Genomic DNA, 20935 nt, shown 5'->3' with positions numbered 1-20935 from the left:
GTCCACGGAGAGCGAAGGCCGGTAAAGCTGGGGTGCTTCATCCAGGTCTAGGGGTCACCTGGCGGTGTGTCTGTGAAGCTCAGAAATGGCACGCCATGTTTCTGTGAGGACCTCCGTGTCTTTCCTGCACTTTTCACAGGGTCTGGCCCTACAGGGTGAAGGAGCACCAGCAGAGGGGAAATCAGCGCGCCCCTCACCGCCCCAGTCCCACCGGGGAGCGAGCAGAACCGGCCTGGAAGTGCGGCAGCTCCGGGTGGAGGCAGCTCAGGCTCCTAGTGACAGGACCTGGCGCAGATGGAGAGGCCGGGACGGTCTGGTCACAGCTCAGACTCCAGCTGACCGGGTCCTGCTTCCGGGCTCCAGGCGGCGCCAGGGACCAGGTGGTACTGGCGGGCGGACCCAGCATCCTCCCCCAAGGCGAGCAGAGCCGGACCGCGGGCTGCGGCGCCTCCCGCGAGACCCGGTGCTGCAAGGCCCCGCCCCCGGGCCCCGCGCGAAGCAGGACGGGAAATTCAGCGGAGTCCTTCATTTGGTTTTAGAGCTGGAGCTGACGCCCGCGGTCCTCGGCTGCCGCTCGCTGGGTCTCGGGAGCGGGGGACGGAGGGGGAGGAAACGCTCAGCGGCGGCGGAGTCCCCGTGACCGACTCTGCTGTGGCCCCGGGGGCGCAGCCGGGCTCCCGCGCATCACGTGTCCCGAGTGACTCAGGCGAGGCCCGGCCGGCAGCGCTGCTGGTCACCGCGTGTCCCTGACCCCGCACCCGACCGCCCCGGGCGGCGCGGCCTGGGCTCCGCGCCGCCCCTCCCCGCGCCGCCCCCGGCCTCCTTCCCAGCTGAGCGCGGTGTCCCCGCGGCCCCAGCTCTGGGTGGGCCCTCCCAGCGGCTGGCGCTGCTGAGGCCCTGGCTCAGCCCGCGGGTCTTGCGGACCCTGAGGCCCCGGACGCGGCCCTTCCGACCAGACCCGGCTCCCGCTCCGGTGCCTCCTGTGCCTTCGGGTCCCCCCGAGCCGCCTCGGGTGCTCTTGGCAGGTCCCTGTTCCCAGGAAGCGAGGCCGCGGTCTCCCTGGGAGCGCATCAGTTCCATGTGGTGCTGTTATAGGGCCCTGGGAAGCGCACACACAGTTGGGGCTGCAAAGATCTAAATATACTAATCAGCACAAAGTGGCCATTGTTCTGTGCAGGCGATCCTTTAATTACCGATTCTGTGGCTTCCTCTCAGAGTTAATATGTTGGTTAACTCGTTGACTAGAACATAGGAAGGCCGGCTGGATTTTGTGGTGTTTGGTGTAAGTTTTATAAGGCACTGTGGGGTGCACAGTCCTCTGCCAGGGGCTGTACCCACGTGAATGCCGGGCAGTAGACAAAGAGGACATGAGAGACAGAGGCATATAGGAGAGTCTTTTTTAAAAAAATATTTTCATTTTTTTACATAGAGGAAGGGAGAGGGATAGTTAGAAACATCGTGAGAGAGAAACATGCATCACCTGCCTCCTGCACACTCCCTACTGGGGATGTGCCTGCAACCAAGGTACATGCCCTTGACTGTGACCCTTCAGTCCACAGGCTGTTCTCTATCCACTGAGCAAAACCGGTTAGGGCAGGAGAGTCTCTTTTGCAGGCCATGTAGCCATTGCTAACAAGGAGCCATCAGACAAAACAGTTCTTCAAAGTAGCTTCACACAGTGGCTGCGCCAAGCAGCCCTTGCTAATACAGTAGCAAACAGGAACCATACCAAGCAGCCACCCACTGGCTGGTTAGTAACACGTTTGTACTAACTTAGACACAAAGGCCTCCTGCCGAATAGTGACATCAGTATTTGGGCTATAGTAAGGTACTCCTGCCCAGTGTGTACAGTACAATCTCTGTGTCCTTGCTTAGATTGGCCTTGAACATCCTCATTAGGATTCTCCTGCTCAGATTGGCCTTGAACATCGGCGTTCTCTGATTAGGCTCCAACAGGCACTATCTCAGTCATGGCCCAAGTTTAAGTTTTCTCAAAACTGACTTATCGGAAGGAGGAAAAAGTGTCATGAATGTGACATAACCGTTCTCTCAGGAATAACACTTAACTCCCAGAAAACATAACTGCAACCCTAGAGGAGCTGCATGGGAACCACAGGCTCAGATATTTCAGCCAAGAAAGCTGCTGGTGCCAAAAAGACCTCAGAGGAGAAACCAAGTCAAATTAAACTGTTTGTGATGGGAAAGCCATTTCCAACACTGTTTTTAAAGGTTGTCTAGTGCTGACATGAATGTTTGTTTTGATTCCTGTATTTGAGGATTGCAGCTTAACCTCTATGCCACAAAACCGTTTTCCATATAAGAGTTGTCTGAGACAGAACTGTCATCCACCTTCTACAGTGGCCGAATTTGACTGGCTGTCAGTTACTGTTTGTAGAAATGTTCTGGAGGTAAGGGGTGAGGGCTGTTTCCACCCACAGCTCATCCACTTCTTTGTAGTAACAAGCTGAACTGTAGTAGATTATGTTCTTTCAAAGCTAGAACTGTTAAGTTTGCAAACAAGCATGACTGTTCCATTGCCAGTAATTTTATTCATGCCTTGGTCTTTTGGGTTTGCACCAGAAATTGGCATTGCTTGCAATTATATGTATAGGTGGATTGAGGCTCAAAATTAATGATGACATTTACTAGTTTCTTAAAGTACCAAGTGGTTCAACTTTTGATGAATTAGAAATGATATGTTGTTTTTGTTTCACTTCAATATGCCAGTGATCTGTTAGGTGTGCTTTTTAAATGTTGTTCCAGCATTTGAACAGAAATGCCCTTAAATGTTGAGAGCCATTTACTATAAAGTAAAACTTGTCTAAATCCTTCAATGTGAAATGTGGAGAAATTAGTGAGTAGTAGTAGGAAATGTAGGATCAATATTGTCAGACATAAGTGCTTATCTCTCAGCCCAGTGATTTCCTACAGTTGATTTTGTCAGCAGCTAACATGTAGCTGTAATGTTAATTATGTACTGATAGTGTAAGGTAACTATGAAATGGTAAGTAATTACCTGAAAGAATCAGATCTGGAATGCCCTTTGATGTTATGATTACTTGTACACCTACAATGTGATAGGATTGTATGACACTCATCTAAGGATTAATGGCTCTTCTGTAAACTTCTGATAATTTCCTTCTCGTTTTGATTCCAACAGCTGTCCAGAATGTGTTTGAATTCACACAGAAATAATATTGATATCTGAAAGCTATGTTGAACTTCTCTGAAGAAAGGGCAACAATGATTGCAGCTGGGGATTTGCAGGAATTTGTTCCTTTTGGTCGAGACCACTGCAGACACCACCCTAATGCTTTGAACCTTCAGCTTCGGCAGCTGCAGCCAGCCTCTGAGTTGTGGTCCTCTGATGGTGCTGCTGGCTTGGTGGGATCCCTGCAGGAGGTTACAATCCACGAAAAACAGAAGGTTTTATCAAAGTACTCAGTTTGCTTTTGAAATGTAGAGAGATTCGATCTACTTGTAATTTAAGGCTACCCAGATGCAACTGAGAAATGAGTATGATGCTACTTCTAGGGTATAGGTTAAGATTTGGTCATTTTTATCAAAGCTAAAAATAATGACCTTAATTGTATTACAGTGTCATGGCCGTTTAGACATATAACTCAGGGATTTATAATGAGAGTCACTATGATTATGCTCCATTTAAATCTCTTTTTCTCCACTTAGTATGTGGGACCAGATTTCATGTTATTTGATGGTTAGATAGTCGAGTTAGCAATGGTCCCTGCTGCCAAAAATTTACATGTTTCCAGAGGAGAAAAGAAATGCCACATAAGTAGATACAGTACTAGTTTTTAAATAGGGGAATGCGAAGTAAGTGCATGTTAAACAGTCAGTCTTTCTAATCTTAATTCCATTTCTGTATCCCTTTTGGGATACCAAAATTTCCAGGAGCGGAAGTCTGTAGTTGGGAATCCAAACCTTTCTCTGCCCTGTTCATTTTGATGGTTGGCACAAGGGCAGGAAGGTGAATGTATATGCAGTTGTGAAGCAGGGAAGTCTGCATGGTGGGTAAGCTCCCCAGTGTCCTATGTGCACTTCACTGCGCCCTCTGCTTCACCCCCCATATGCTTAATATGTCTAGTCTCCCAAGAATGTTGGTTTAATTTTTGGATATATAGGTAAGGTCTAGTTTTTGTTTATTTATGTTTTTAGCAGCATAAAATGGTAGTGTAATAATAAAATACTTAATATAGAGAATTCTTGAGGTAAATTCCCATTTTTGAAATCCTGTAAGATACAGTATGATACATACACCCACACCCCCTCCTCTGTTAATCAGTGGCACCAAACCTAAGAGTTGGGCTTGGACTGAGTCTTACTCCACAGACAGAGTAGGAGACTCTTATCTGGATTGCTGTTCAATTTTAATGAATAAATCTTGCTCCATAATGTTGCAAAAGAAATAAAAACCGTGTAAACATGTCTTATGTATGTAAATTTTTAAGGAAAGCTGGCAGTTAAGGAGAGGCGGAAGTGAAATTGGAGAAGTGGATTATGAGGAGGAACTCTATTTGGCTGGAAATATGGTGATCTGGAGCAAAGGAAGTAAAAGCCAGGCATTGGCTCTTTACAAGGCCTTTACAGTTGATAGTCCTGTTCAACAGGTGAGTTGATTGGAATTTTAGTATTTGATTGATTATTGAGTAATTTTTTTAAAAAAACAAAGCTTTTATCCTAAAATTTAACAGAAATAATAAAAACAATATATAATGATCCCAGTAGCTAGATATATGTTTTAACATATAGTGAAGATAATGGTAGGGAAATAAACATTTCATTTATTTTCTATATCATCATTTTTTTGCACTGTTCTTTGTCAATTTAATGGTAATGTGTAAACACTTGAGTAATTCCATTAGTTATTGCCAAAAAAATTTATAAGACTTAAATTTTAGGGTGTAAGAATATATTAGCACATGATTATATTTGGTTGCAAAGTGTTGAATAAATAAAAATCAAGTTCATAGTAAAAATACTCAGAGAGTAAGGGAAAGGAAAAAAAAATTTGCTGTCATTGCACATGCTTGGGTTGCACTCAGGGGGCAGACTCAGTGAGCACCAAAGCCCCATTGAAGCAAGTCTTGCCCCGGAGGGGTGTGTCCAGCATAGAAGTTCTCCCTCTGCAGACACAGCTGATTCTCACAGCCGATTGGCCTGGAGGTCAATTCCTCCCAGTGATAACTACAACAATCAAGGCTTAACTACAACAAGACTGTGCACAAAGACCACAAGGGGGTGCACCAAGAGTGTCCTCCTCAGGTAATTGGGGAGGCTGAACCACTGGGCCCTAGTGGACACTCAGCACAGAAAACCACTTTATCAACACAGGGAAGCATAAAAAATGCGGAGACAAAGAAGAAGGACACAAATGATAGAAATGGAGGAAAGCAAACTACTGGATATAGAGTTCAAAACCACACTTTTAAGGTTTTTCAAGAATTTCCTAGAAACTGCCGATAAACTTAATGAGGTCTACAAGAAATCTAATGAGACCCTCGAGGTTGCGATAAAGGACCAACTAGAAATTAAGCATACACTGACTGAAATAAAGAATATTATACAGACTCCCAACAACAGACTAGAGGATTGCGAGAATGAAGTCAACGATTTGAAATACGAAGAAGCAAAAAACACCCAACCAGAAAAGCAAAATGAAAAAAGAATCCAAAAATACGAAGATAGTGTAAGGAGCCTCTGGGATAGCTTCAAGCGTACCAACATCCGAATTATAGGGGTGCCAGAAGAAGAGAGAGAGCAAGATATTGAAAACCTATTTGAAGAAATAATGACAGAAAACTTCCTCTACCTGGTGAAAGAAATAGACTTACAAGTCCAGGAAGCGCAGAGAACCCCAAACAAAAGGAATCCAAAGAGGACCACACCAAGACACATCATCATTAAAATGCCAAGAGCAAAAGACAAAGAGAGAATCTTAAAAGCGGCAAGAGAAAGAAAGTCAGTTGCCTACAAGGGAGTGCCCATACGACTGTCAGCTGATTTCTCAACAGAAACTTTGCAGTCCAGAAGGGAGTGGAAGAAATTTTCAAAGTGATGAATGCCAAGAACCTACAACCAAGATGACTTTATCCAGGAAAGCTATCATTCAGAATTGAAGGTCAGATAAAGAGCTTCACAGATAAGGAAAAGCTAAAGGAGTTCATCACCACCAAACCAGCATTATATGAAATGCTGAAAGGTATCCTTTAAGAAGAGGAAGAAGAAGAAAAAGGTAAAGATACAAATTTTGACACCAAATACACATCTATCAACGAGTGAATCTGAAAATCAAGTGAACAATCTGATGAACAGAATGAACTGGTGATTATAATAGAATCAGGGGCATAGAAAGCAAGTGGACTGGCTATTCTTGGGGGGCAAAGGGGTGAAGGGGATGTGGGAAGAGATTGGACAAAAATCGCGCACCTATGGATGAGGACAGTGGATGGGGAGTGAGGGACGAGGGTGGGGTGAGAACTGGGTGGAGGGGAGTTATGGGGCGAAAAAAGAGGAACAAATGTAATAATCTGAACAATACAGATGTAATTACTTTAAAAAAAAAGAAAAAAAAAGAATAGTAGTAAAAAGCAAAAAAAAAAAAAAAAAAAAAAAAAAAAGAGTCATGGAGGGGGAAAAAGGTGGGGCCCATTCTATGTTAAAAGAGACTAAAGGGCCGAAACCGGTTTGGCTCAGTGGATAGAGCGTCGGCCTGCGGACTGAGAGGTCCCAGGTTCGATTCCGGTCGGGGGCATGTACCTGGGTTGCGGGCACATCCCCAGTAGGAGATGTGCAGGAGGCAGCTGATCGATGTTTCTCTCTCATCGATGTTTCTAACTCTCTACCTCTCTCCCTTTCTCTCTGTAAAAATTCAATAAAATATATTTAAAAAGAAAAAAAGAGACTAAAGGACATCACCAAATGCAATATTTTTTGCACCATTTTGAATGAACTTTGATTGAGTCCTGGTTCTAGAAAATTATCTTAAAAAAACATTTTGGGGAAAATTTGAAAAAGTTGCAAATGGACTGAATATTAGGCGATGTTAGAAAAATTTTTTCTTAGGCAAGATGATGGTTTTGTGGTGTATAGGAGAGAATATTTATTTTGGGGAAATGCATGATGAAGTCATGATGTGGGGGATATTCAGGTAGTCAGCACCCCCCACTCAAATCCCTCACCTGCACATAAGCAGATATGGCATAATGGTAACCACAGTTAGATTTATTTCTTTATTTTTAAAACATTTTTTATTGATTTTAGGGAGGAAGGGAGAGGGAGAGAGAGAGAGGAACATCAGTAACATCAATGGTAAGAAGAGAATCATTGATTGGCTGCCTCCTGCATGCCCACTACTAGGGATTGAGCCCGCAACCTGGGTATGTGCCCATGACTGGAATCAAACGCAGGACCAGTCTGCAGGCCGATGCTCTATCCACTGAACCAAACAGGCTAGGCCTTAACAACTGTTAGATTTAGATGAAACAGGTGTTCACTGTATTATTTCAAATTTTCTTAATGAATATTTTTAGAATAAAAAGTTTTGGAGCGAGGGAGAATATAATTATAGCAGTTTAATTAATTATTGGGCTATTGACAAGAGATTTCAAGACTTTTTGACTAATGTTAAATTCCTTAGTGGTAAGCACTGCAATCTTGGTACCTGGACATTGCTTTTTTGTGTTTTCCCCCATTAACTGTTTCCTGATGAACATTGTACCCTTCTAACAATATACTGGGAACAGTAAACTGAATTATTCCTAAACTTGAGGGCATGTGTAAAAGCATTTCTGTCCAGGAGTGTTGAAGCCAGTGACCATTTTTTTTAAAATATATTTTTATTGATTTCAGAGAGGAAGGGAGAGGGATAGAAAGATAGAAAAATTAATGATGAGAGAGAATCATTGATCGGCTGCCTCCTGCACGCCCCCTACTGGGGATTGAGCCCACAACCCGGTCATGTGACCTTGACTGGAATCGAACCTGGGACCCTTCAGTCTACAGGCTAACGCTCTATCCACTGAGCCAAACCAGCTAGGGCGCCAGTGACCATTTTGATGATATTTCCGCCCCGCCCTCCCCTCCACCCCCATGTAACCATATGGTTAGTGTAGTTGTGAAAGTGGCATGGCGATATCCAACAAGTGTTTGGTTTTTTGGTTGTTTTTTTTTTTTTAATATGTATTTTTATTTCCTCAGAGAGGAAAGGAGAGGGAGAGAGAGATAGAGACATCAATGATGAGAGAGAATCATTGCTTGGCTGCCTCCTGCACAACCCACACTGGGGATCGAGGCTGCAACTCAAACATATGCCCTGACCTGGAATCAAACTGTGACCTCCTGGTTCATTGGTCGATGCTTAACCACAGAGCCATGCTGGCTGGGCTCAAACTAATTCTTTGCTTCTATGTTTCCATCTTAAATTCTCCAAAGGATGATTGCATGTTTACTACATTCCATGGATGTGCAGTTAGATGAATTGTCTCTTTTGTCTCCTTTATCTTAAGATTGCTTGTAAATAGAACGATAAGATTTTTAATTTCAGTCCTTTTGGTCTGGAAAACATATTGTTCTTTAGTCTTCTTACTATATGGGGGAAGATATTTTGTATTTAGTTAGGAATCAAGACCAGGTGTATGTGACTCAGATTTAGTTGAACAAATAAACAGATAACTATAATGCTGTATGCAGATAAATTAAAATGCCATATAATACCTGTGTGTCCTGACTCCTGTGTGGTGAGTCAGGGGACTGGCTCTGAAGGCAGGATTTCTCAAAGAAGTTGCTGATTGAACTGGAAGTTGGGAAAAGAAGGGCATTCTAGGCAGAGCGAATCAGCCAAACGATTTATGGAAAAACATGATGTTTTCTAAGTTCAGAACGGATGTACACAGGGTTTGGGTGTGGAGAGATGCTTGCAGGTGCTGAGTGGATCCAAACTGAAGGGCCTTGTTTGTACCTGGGAACTTGAAATTTACACTGTGCACAGAAGGAGCCTGTCAAGGATGTTAAAATGGAAAGTACATCTTCAGTTCTGTATTTTGAGAAGATATGACTTTGGTGGCAATGTGTAGGATGTGTAGGATTGGCTGGAGAGTAGACAGACTGTTGTCAAGGATACTGTTCTATGATAGTCCAGGGGGAAAAGATTGGCTCTGAAGAGAGAAGACAGAGATGAGAGACAGAGCTGAGGGAATGTGCAAGTCCTGAGACATCCATCAGGATTAAGGGAGAGTATGAAAAAACTATTGGGATGGGGATGGGAGTGGCCTGGAAGAGATTAATGCGGGGAAAGGAGGACCTATGTAATACTTTCAACAATATAGATTTAAAAAATAAAAAGAAAATAAAATACTATCTGCTTTTAGAGACTGGGAGGATGGGATTTCATAAAAGGAAGCTGAGTCAATAATAGGTACAGTGTAGATTTGAGACATTTCAGGTGGGAGTGCAGCTCTAATGCCGGTTTTTCCTAAATTTAACAACCGCAGATCAGACAATTCAATTTAAAACTGGACAGAGAGCTTGAACGGGAATTTCTCTAAAGATATGTACATGGCCAATGAGCACATGAAACAGTGCTCAGCATGTTTAATCATTAGGCAAATGCAAATCAAAACCACAGTGAGATATCATGTCATACCTACTGAGATGACTGATATATTAAACAATGAAAAAAATAAGTGAGGATGTTGAAACTGGAACCCTGTGATTACTGGTGGAAAAGTAAAAAATGCCACTGTGGGAAACCATTTGCTGTTTCTCAAAAAGTTAAACCTCCGCAGGGTGGAGGGGATCAATGGGGGATAGAAAGGGACATCTATAATATTTTCAACAATAAATTTCAAGATAAATTGGGGGGGGGAGTTAAACCTAGAATCACCATATGATTCAACAATTCCCCTTTTGGGTATATATACACAAAAGACAGAAGCATCGATCAGATGCTCAAACCTCAGAGGGAAGGTAGGGGAGGGTGGGGGTCAGGGATAGAGGTCAACCAAAGGACTTGTATACATGCATATAAGCATAACCAATGGACACAGACCCAGGGGAGTGAGGTCATGAATGGGAGTGGGGTGGGGGGCAATGGGGGAATTATGACATATATGTAATACCTTAATAAAAAAATGTTGAAATTAAAAGAAAAGATTTGAAAGCAGGGACTCAGTCGAACACCAGTGTTCATAGCAGCATTATTCACAATAGCTGAAATTGGAAACAACCCCAATGTGTATGGAGAGATGACTGGATATACAATATGTGGTATATGCCTACAATGAAATATTTAGCCTTTAAAATGAAGGAAATTCTGAGATGTGCTACAACATGGATGAACCTTGAGGATGTTATACCCAACATAACATAAATACTGTATAATTCCACCTTCATGGGGTACTTTGCTTTGAATAGGTAAATTCATAAGGACAGAAAATATAATAGAAGCTGAGGGAGGGAGAAAGGGGGAGTTGTTGAATTGGCAGTTTCTGTTTGGGATAATGGAAAAGTTCTGGAAATGGATAGCATTGAGGTTACACAACTTTATGAATGAATGTATTTAATGGTACTGAATTTGTACACCATAAATGGTTAAAATGGTAAATTTTACATTATGTATATTTAACCACAATTAAAAAACCCATAAAATACCATGAAATAATTTCAAGTAAGTGATTGTTAGGCATGCTAGTGAAAGTTGAATGGCATTTCCTAGTTATGTTTTGCAAGATGAAACGGAAAGTTTAGTTTTTCTAAAGATTTTTTTCTGACTGTCTAAAAATGATGAGATCATTAAGAAACCTGTAGGTTATGAATAGCTCTTCTGGTAATCTTTAGTTTTATAAAGGACCTAAGGTCAATACAGGTTGAGCCACGGTTTGAGGACACTTTTGTGGCAAGGCTTCTATCTAGTAGATTTTTAAAATTTTGTCTACTCTTTCCTTAAAATTTATTTACACACATACTTTATCTTTTCTTATAATATTTATCATTAATCTGTTTAATTTTATTTTACCTTTTTTAGTTCCCATGGTGCATGTGTTGAGCTGGTGAGAAGATAGTATATAGCTATATGTCATAATTATTTATTTGTTTATTTTTAAAATCTTTCCTTTTGAAAGTATTATAGATGTCCCCCACCCCGTTTTTAAAAATATATTTTATTGATTTCTTACAGAGAGGAAGGGAGAGAGATAGAGAGTTAGAAACATCACTGAGAGAGAAACATCGATCAGCTGCCTCCTGCACACCCCCTGGGGATGTGCCCACAACCCAGGTACATGCCCTTGACCGGAATCGAACCTGGGACCTTTCAGTCTGCAGGCCGACGCTCTATCCACTGAGCCAAACTGGTTTTGGTGTCCCCCCTTTGTTATTGTTCCCTTCTAGCTCACCATAATTCTTATTTAGATACTATTTGTTAATAGGCTATTATTTAGATGCAATTCTTAGATAAGCATTTTGTCTTAATTTTAGGCATTTATCATATCACAGGGTAAGTCTGAAAAAGCCTACAATAAGTTTCTTTTTAGAATTTTATTGAACTTTTTGATTCCAAATGTATACCTCTTTTTTTTGTTGTTCAAAACAAAGTGAACAATTGTGGTTTTGTCTAAGCATTTTTATATTATTCATTAAAGGAAGAGTCCCACATCTCTTTCTGGAGAAGGTGCTGTGGAGACTGTGGAAATGACAACAAAGAGCCTCAAATCTCGTGGAGAAAGTGCTTTGGAGACTGGAAATGACAACAGAGGATTTAGAAGATCACTAAAGTCATTTAGGTGTTTTGATATTCCTTTCATTTTCCAGCATTGTGATTACTTAATTTTTAAAATGTTTTCATTGATTTCAGGGACAGGAAGGGAGAGGGAGAGAGATAGAAATATCCTTGATGAGAGAGAATCATCAGTTGGCTGCCTCCTGCACACTCCCTCCTGGGAATAAAACCGGAAACCTGGGCATGTGCCCGGGTCAGGAATTGAACCATGACCTCTTGGTTCATGGATTGATGCTCAACCACTGAGCCACACCTGCTGGGCCAGCATTGTGATTTTTTTTTTTCATATTCTTAGATCAACTTAATGTGAAAATGGAACTTGAATCCTTTAATTGAACTTTTTATTGTTTGAAGCAGTGGTTCTCAACCTGTGGGTCATGAGCCCTTTAGGGGTCGAATGACCCTTTCACAGGGGACGCCTAATACCATGGGAAAACACATATATAATTACATATTGTTTTTGTGATTAATCACTATGCTTTAATTATGTTTAATTTGTAACAGTGAAATTGGGAGTCAACATAACATGAGGAACTATATTAAAGGGTCGCGGCATTAGGAAGGTTGAGTTTAACACTGGTTTAAAGTATTACATATGTCTCCTTCTCCCCCCATCGACCCCTCCTTGGTCACTCCCACCCCCCTAATTACAAGGAGGCATGATTTAAAAAATCAATATCTGTTTCTTCTTCTCGGGATTGGGAGTATTTACTGAATTCAGACCACCCCCAGAAGGTTGAGTCTCACCTTTTGAACAGATCTTTATGTCTGAATCCTTTGGAAAGTTTCTCAGATGAAGGATGAAGACTTGTCACAGAATCTCAGTCTGGATTCTTCTACACTTCTCTCACATACCTGCAATCTTTTTCCTTCTTCACTGGGTCTCTGAGGAGCCTAAATGGAATACTCTGATGGGAGAAGGAATTCATTCACTTGTTGACCCCCCTTGTTCAGTTGGCAAGGTAAATACTGTGTGTAGAGTGAGAACTTCCAGGAGTGCTCAGGTGACTCAGAAATTGGCCTTAGGAACCCAGAGCATTTTTTGCAAAACACAGAATTGTTTGAAGATATTGGCTATGTAAGGTCTTATGAGTCATCTTTGTCCTAAGATCAGCAGGAAGCCAGGAAACATGGTAAACACTGGGGATGACCCAGTGCATTTCATGTTGACAAACTGACTGCCTGCACTGTGGATGAAGGTCTATAACAATACCTGCTATGCTGTAACAATACCTACATTCTAGTAGTGCTTACAGTTCCGAGAATTGCAGTTTAGCTAAATAAATTGTCAACAAGGCCAGGGAATCTGACCCCCATTAGTGATGAGAAAACCTGACAGAGTGTGTTTCCAAGACCATGACGCTTGGTTCGCTGTGGGCTCTCCTGCACTTGTGCTGTTGCCTTCGGTGTCTGTCAGGTTCCTGGTGGATCTGCGTTTAAATGGTGCTAACACTGCACTCTCCCAGCCTGGCCAGCACTCTGTTTAACACTGAATTCTAAAGGTCACACACTTGGGTATTGTGACCCTTGATAATAAAATTGAATGGAATAAAAATATCAACATCTGAGTTAATATTACAGCACGTTTTCTAATTTTTGTGATCTTCCTTGAGATAAAGAAGTTGTATTCTGAGACATGGCACTTTTAATTTTTTTATTTCTCTTAGGACAAATCATTACTATCATGAAAACTGTTTTATAATGAAATGATTTCCAACCCTAATAACGGGCTCTGGTATTTTTCACATATTTTATTTAGTTTTAAAACATCATAGTGAATTAACTGGTATTTCCCCATTTTCTGGAGAAAATATTGAGGCTGTAGAGATGGTTTTTTGAAGATTAACAGCTAAAAGGTAATGGAAGAGAACCGAGATCACAGTGTTTTTACAGTAGTTTCACCTGCACAAAATTTGTCTAGCAAAAGTCGTTGAGGTTGCACTTATCAAACTGGGCACTGGAAAGTCCAGAAATAGAATAAAGGGGCTCTGGATTTGATTATCTTTTTTCACATAAGTATGTTTTTAAATGGGAAAGTTCTACTGATGAATGCTAACTGTTGGGGTGTAAATATAATAATACCTTCCTAGTTATTTGTAGTTTATATGTTCTTGTTGTTGTAGGGACTAAAAATTGGAGTTTTACTTAGATCATTACTGCAAGGATTACACAATGCTTTTCAGAACAACTGAAGAAGTATGCACACTTGATCAAGGTAAGCATCTGTGTCATTAAAGGTTTTGTGAAGAGTATGGTGACATTTGCTTGTATTTCTGTTATGTTTGGACTCTATGTCATAAACTCGCTTCTAAACAACATAGAGTACAGCCCAGCTGATGGGGTGTCAGGTCCTGTCACTTCTCTGGTACTCTCGTTCTTGAGGTCCCTTCCTTCCTCTCAGCCTCTCTCTCGCTTTCTCTGTGTGTGTGCGTCTCTGTCTGTGTCACTGACCTCCTGTTGTTCAGTCAGTAAGCTGAGTCCACCCCCTTTTCCTTACCACTTTAGTAAATCTTGGTTTTGGTAAGTGCTCCATTTTGTTCTGAGAGTGTCTTGGTCTGAGAAAAGATATGGCATATCGTGCTACTTTATTATAACTTCTAGACATAAACTGTCAAGTGCCATGAGTGGGATAGATTTCCACCTTGACATTCCTGATACGACGATTCTAGTGTGAAGCCATCAAGGTGAGCAGCAAGAGTACTAAGCCACATTGACTTCAGGGCCTCCTGATACCATGTGTTCTCTGCGACCTGTCAACCTCTAGTATCGCCAGGTCCCTAACCATTCTCTACCTGCAGGCCGAAGGATCTTTTGAAAATGTCAATATGATCATGTCTCTTCTGAAAACTGCCAGTGGTCTCCTATGGCCTTTAGAAATGAGTCCCAAATCCTTAGCGTGTCCGTCCAGGCTGTCCATGATCCGACCTTAGCTTCTTTTGCAGTCTTATCTCTCCCTCACCCCTTTTCTGTGGTCACACTTTGAGATCCGCATTGGCATCATACTCTGCCAGCCCCGCTTAGAGCTGTGCCATGCCCTGTATCCGAACGTCTCCCTCTGGAGTCGGTGGGAGGCTGGTGTTCTTTGCGGCATCTCCCATCTTTCCCCTGTCCTGCTCTCTGCTCCCATAGTTGTTTTGTTTTTGTTTTCGTGTTTGTTGTTGTTGTTTTCAGCAATACCATGAAATGCTACAACCTTGTCCACCCTCAGGAGTTTTAAGGATCTCATTCAGTGTGGAAGTTGAGAATTATAAGCAGCAGAATAGTGATGAAGCTAACAGGAGGGACTTGTCTTTCTCACAAAAGAACAAGTCCACAGGTAGGTGGATCCAATATTGAAGTCAGCTGCTCAGTGATGTCAGGGTAAGCTCCCAGCATCAACGAGAGGAAAAAAATCCTCTGCTCGCTATTGTGCTTTATATCAGGGAGGAAAATAGTGTCTCAGAAATCAACTATGAGACTCTTGGGTGAACCCATGGGCAGAACGGGCCGAATTGCAAGGGACATAGAGCAGTTTAGTGTCAAACTGCTCCTGAAAGAGGTGCCTCAGCCCAGGAGGAGGTGGTGAGGGGAAGGGCAGTGGGGACCTGTGGGATGGTGAGCTTCGTGTTTCTACTGTGATCACTGATAGCCCCGGACATTTCTTCTTTGTAGACTTGTGGAGGAAAGGTGCCCCGAGATTCAGGGATGACTTTTAAACAACGGTTTCCTAGCGTTTTGAAGTGCCCTGTCTCATAGGGTCCATATTATCCACATATAACTGGTTAAACATATATGTCATTATTGATCTCAGAGAGAGGAAGGGAAAGGGAACAGAGAGAGCGGGGGGTGGGGATGGGGGCGGTGAGCAGGCTGGGGAAGGGGAAAGAGAAACATCAATGATGAGAGAGCATCATCAGTCCCATAGCCCCAGCGCGCAACCCCGGTACGGGCCCTGACTGGGAATGAAACGGGGATCTCTTGGTTCTGGGGTCCACGCTCAAGCACTGAGCCACGCCATCCCGGCAGCCACATATCACTTTAAAATGAAACTTTTTTTTTTAATTCAAATTTACTAATACTTAAAATTCACTGGGACATTTCGGTTTCTCTTGTTGGATACCTGAGGAGTGTTGGCTTGGTGTATTGACAACCTGGTTTGCCTTGAAAGCAAATATGAAATGAAAGAAAGGAAATGTGTCTCCCCTCAGAGCAAAGTGTTCACATGAGAATGATGAGCTTTGGATGATTGGGCCACAGCACTGAACGGATCCCTCTTGCACAGCGTGCCTCCCTTTGAAATACTCACCAGTGGCATTGCTTTGTCCTTTTCTGCTTAGAATTTTCTGACATGGTGGTTTTCATTTTAATTATAGATTGTTCCAGTGGTGGGCCTTCCGGTGGAACCAGGCTGTGTACCTTGTTTCCCTAGCGACCTGTTCCAGTGGAACCATTGCCTCTCCCTAAGCTGAGTTTGACTGGTGAGTTAAATTCTGTGGGCATGGAGGAAGGGAAATGATTCAGGAAGTGTTTAGTGGAGGGAGTTGTTTTGAGTTACTCCTGTTGCAACCAAAGCAATGCTCTTGCTATTCCTAGTGATATTAAATATGGTTAAGAGCTAGTCTACTGGTTGTTTCTGGCCAAATAGCAAATCCAGCTAAATAGCAAGGGAAGTAGAAGGTCCCCCATTAAGTAATTTTTCCTTTCATGAGACCATTTCAAGATACAAATTGGCATTTGGGAAAGTTTAGAAAGATATGATTGAGTCTGGCCAGTGTTGCACAGTGGTTGAGCGTCTGCCTGGGAACCAGACAGGAGTGCACAGTTGGTTTGATTCGGGGTCAGGGAACAGGCCCGGGTTGCAGACTGGATCACCAATAGGGGTCGTGAAGGAGGCAACCGATCAATGCTTCTCTCTCATCATTTACGTTTCTGTCTCGCCCTTTCTCCCTCCCTGAAATCAATCAAAGTGTATTTTTAAAATATAGATTGAGTCTAGCCCCGGCTGATGGGGCTCATTGGATGGGCATCTCCCCTTGCACTGAAAGGTTTCCGGATCAGTTCCCAGGGAGGGCACGTGGCAGGGTTTTGCGGTCAATTCCATGTCACGGGGGTGGGCAGGAGGCGGCTGGTGCGCCTCTCATCTGTGCTCTCTGCCTCTCCCTTCCTCTCTCTACTGTCTGTGTATATACTGGAGGTATGATCCTTGTGTCAACCAGAACCTATACATGAAGCAAAATGAGAAGAAACTGTCACTTCTGGTAGTTTCACTGCTGACAGTTCACCAGTGTGAACATTCTGGTGTATATATTTCCAGATTTTATTTGCCCATTTTATCAGTGTAAACGTAGTTATCAGAAGAAATTAAATGTTTCAAAACTTATTTTAAAACTGTATTATACAGTGAGCACCTTCCATGTCAGCATGTATGTGTACGTGTGTGCGTGCGTGTGTGTGTGTGTGTGTGTGTGTATGGAATTATGTATATGTACATGAGAAGACATGGTCTACACGTTTTTTTATTTTTTTTATTTTTTTTTTATTTGTTAAGGTATTACAAATGTGTCCTCATCCCCCCCTTTAACCCCCAACCTCCCCCACACACACAAACTCATGCTCCCATCCCCCCGTTGTCCATGTCCATTTATTTGGCTTATATACATGTATACAAGTCCTTCTGTTGATCTCTTCCCCTTACCCCGCCCTCCCCTACTTTCCTTCTGGGGATTGATAGCCTGATCGCTGTTTCTCAGTCTTTGGGTCTGTCCTTTTTCATCAGTCTATGTTGTTCTCTATAATCCACAAATGAGTGATATCATGTGGTATTTATCTTTCTCTGACTGGCTTATTTCACTTAGCATAATGCTCTCCAGTTCCATCCATGCTGTTGCAAAAGGCAAGAGTTCCTTTTTTTTACCGCAGCATAGTATTCCATTGTGTATATGTACCACAGTTTTCTAATCCACTCATCTGCTGATGGGCACTTAGGCTGTTTCCAAATCTTAGCTATGGTGAATTGTGCTGCTATGAACATAGGGGTGCATATATCCTTTCTAATTGGCGTTTCTGGTTTCTTGGGATATATTCCTAGGAGTGGGATCACAGGGTCAAATGGGAGTTCCATTTTTAGTCTTCTGAGGTAGCTCCATACTGTTCTCCACAGTGGCTGCACCAGTCTGCATTCCCACCAGCAGTGCAGAAGAGTTCCTTTTTCTCCACATCCTCTCCAACACTTGTTGTTTGTTGATTTGTTGATGATAGCCATTCTGACAGGTGTGAGATGATAACGCATTGTCGTTTTGATTTGCATCTCTCGTATAATTAGTGACTTTGAGCAGGTTTTCATATGTCTTTCTGCCTTCTGTATGTCCTCTTTCGAAAAGTGTCTATCTAGGTCCGTTGCCCATTTTTTTATTGGATTTTTTATCTTCCTTTTGTTAAGTTTCATGAGATCCCTGTATATGTTGGAAATTAAACCCTTATCGGTGGTATCATTGGTAAATATGTTCTCCCATGTAGTGGGTCTTCTTGTTGTTTTTTTGATGGTTTCCTTTGCTGTGCAAAAGCTTTTTATTTTGATGTAGTCCCATTTGTTTATTTTCTCTTTAGTTTCCATTGCCCTAGGAGCATTATCAGAGAAGAAATTTCTTCGGCATATGTTTGCGATTTCGCTGCCTGTGGATTCCTCTAGTATTTTTATGGTTTCCCGTCTTACGTTTAAGTCTTTTATCCATTTTGAGTTTATTTTTGTGTATGGTGTGAGTTGGTGATCTAGTTTCATCCTTTTGCATGTATCTGTCCAATTTCCCAACACCATTTATTGAAAAGACTGTCTTGACTCCATTGAATGCTCTTGCCTCCTTTGTCGAATATTAATTGGGCATAGTGGTTTGGGTCGACTTCTGGGGTCTCTATTCTATTCCATTGATCTATATGTCTGTTCTTGTGCCAGTACCAAGCTGTTTTAAGAACAGTGGCTTTGTAATACAGTTTGATATCTGGTATTGAGATCCCACCTACTTTGTGTTTTCTCAGGATTGCTGCAGCTATTCGGGGTCTTTTTTTATTCCAGATGAATTTTTGGAACGTTCGTTCTAGATTTGTGAAATATGCCGTTGGTAATTTAATGGGGATTGCATTGAATCTATAAATTGCTTTGGGTAGTATGGACATTTTGATGATGTTGATTCTACCAATCCGTGAACACGGTATATTCTTCCATCTGTTTATGTCTTCCTCTATCTCTTTTTTCAGTGTCCTGTAGTTTTCAGCATATAAGTCTTTTACCTCCTTAGTTAAGTTTATTCCTAGGTATTTTAATTTTTTTGGTGCAATGGTAAATGGGATTGCTTCTGTAGTTTCACTTTCTGTAAGTTCACTATTGGTGTAAAGAAATGCCATGGATTTCTTAGCATTAATTTTGTATCCTGCTACATTGCCAAATTCATTTATTAAGTCTAATAATTTTTTGATGGAGGCTTTAGGGTTCTGTATGTACAGTATCATGTCATCTGCAAATAAGGACAGTTTTACTTCTTCTTTTCCAATCTGGATGCCTTTTATTTCTTCTTCGTGTCTGATCGCAATGGCTAGTACTTCCAGTACTATGTTGAACAGGAGTGGTGAGAGGGGGCATCCCTGTCTTGTTCCTGTTTTTAGGGGGAATGGTTTTAGTTTTTGCCCATTGATTATGATGTTGGCTGTGGGTTTGTCATATATGGCTTTTATTATGTTGAGGTATGATCCCTCAATTCCTATCTTGCTGAGAGTTTTTATCAAGAAAGGGTGTTGGATTTTGTCAAATGCTTTTTCCGCATCAATTGATATGACTATGTGGTTTTTTTCTCTCAATTTGTTTATGTGGTGTATCACGTTTATTGATTTGCGGATATTGTACCATCCTTGCATCCCTGGGATAAATCCTACTTGGTCATGGTGTATGATCTTTTTGATGTACTGCTGGATCCGATTTGCTAGGATTTTGTTGAGGATTTTGGCATCTATGTTCATGAGGGATATTGGCCTATAATTCTCTTTCATTGTATTGTCTTTATCTGGTTTTGGGATTAGGGTGATGTTGGCTTCATAGAATGAGCTGGGAAGTGTTCCTTCCTCAAAGATCTTTCGACATAGTCTGAGGAGGATAGGTTTTAGGTCTTCCTTGAATGTTTGGTAAAACTCCCCTGTGAAGCCATCTGGCCCCGCGCTTTTGTTTGCTGGAAGCTTTTTGATTACTGCTTCGTTTTCCTCCATAGTTATTGGCCTATTGAGATTTTTAGATTCTTCCTGGTTAAGTTTTGGAAGGTTGTATTTATCTAGGAATATGTCCATTTCCTCCAGGTTGTCTAGTGTGTTGGAGTAGAGTTGTTCATAGTATTTTCTAACAATCCTTTGTATTTCTACGGGGTCTGTTGTTATTTCTCCTCTTTCATTTCTGATTTTGTTTATTTGGGTCCTCTCTCTTTGTTTCTTGGTGAGCCTGGCTAGAGGTGTATCAATCTTGTTTATCCTTTCAAAGAACCAGCTCTTGGTTTTGTTGATCTTTTGTATTGTTTTTTTGGTCTCTATGTCGTTTATCTCCGCTCTGATCTTTGTTATTTCCTTCCTTCTGCTTACAGTGGGCTTTTTTTGTTGCTCTCTTTCTAATTCTTCGAGTTGTAGAGTTAGGTCATTTATTCTCATTGTTTCTTGTTTCTTGCAGTAGGCTTGTAGAGCTGTGAACTTCCCTCTCAAGACTGCTTTTGCTGTGTCCCATAGGTTTTGGATTGTTGTGTTTTCATTGTCATTCGTTGCCATGATGTTTTTTATTTCTTCTTTGATGTTTTTTATTTCTTCTTTGATCTCACTGGTGACCCAGTCGTTGTTTAATAGCATGCTATTTAGTCTCCATGTGTTTGATTTTTTTGGATTGTTTTTGTTGTAGTTGATTTCCAGTTTTATGCCTTTGTGGTCTGAGAAGATACTTGATATGATTTCAATTTTCTTGAATTTGAAGAGACTTTGTCTGTGACCCAATATATGGTCTATCTTTGAAGATGACAAATGTGCACCTGAGGAGAATGTATATTCTGTGGCTTTGGGGTGAAATGTTCTGAAGATGTCAATTAATTCCATCTGATCTAGTGAGTCATTTAGGATTGATGTTTCTTTGCTGAGTTTCTGTTT

At 41.8% G+C, this 20935-nt stretch overlaps 1 protein-coding gene across 1 annotated transcript; it reads left to right on the top strand.

The window, feature by feature from the left end:
• The first annotated feature begins 3073 nt into the window (after positions 1 to 3073).
• LOC308525720 (anaphase-promoting complex subunit 1-like) lies at positions 3074 to 16251 on the top strand. Its single transcript, XM_081100514.1, has 5 exons — positions 3074 to 3426; positions 4470 to 4628; positions 11658 to 11798; positions 13918 to 14009; positions 16147 to 16251. Exons 1-3 carry the CDS (start codon positions 3214 to 3216, stop codon positions 11760 to 11762), a joined length of 477 nt encoding a protein of 158 aa, XP_080956640.1. The 5' UTR covers positions 3074 to 3213; the 3' UTR covers positions 11763 to 11798; positions 13918 to 14009; positions 16147 to 16251.
• Positions 16252 to 20935: the final 4684 nt, after the last annotated feature.

This window comes from Myotis nattereri (genome assembly GCF_964212035.1).
Source record: "Myotis nattereri genome assembly, chromosome: 10".
Taxonomy (NCBI): Eukaryota; Metazoa; Chordata; class Mammalia; order Chiroptera; family Vespertilionidae; genus Myotis; species Myotis nattereri.
Note: the sequence above shows the minus strand (reverse complement) of the source record. Positions and strands in the feature narration are given on the sequence as shown.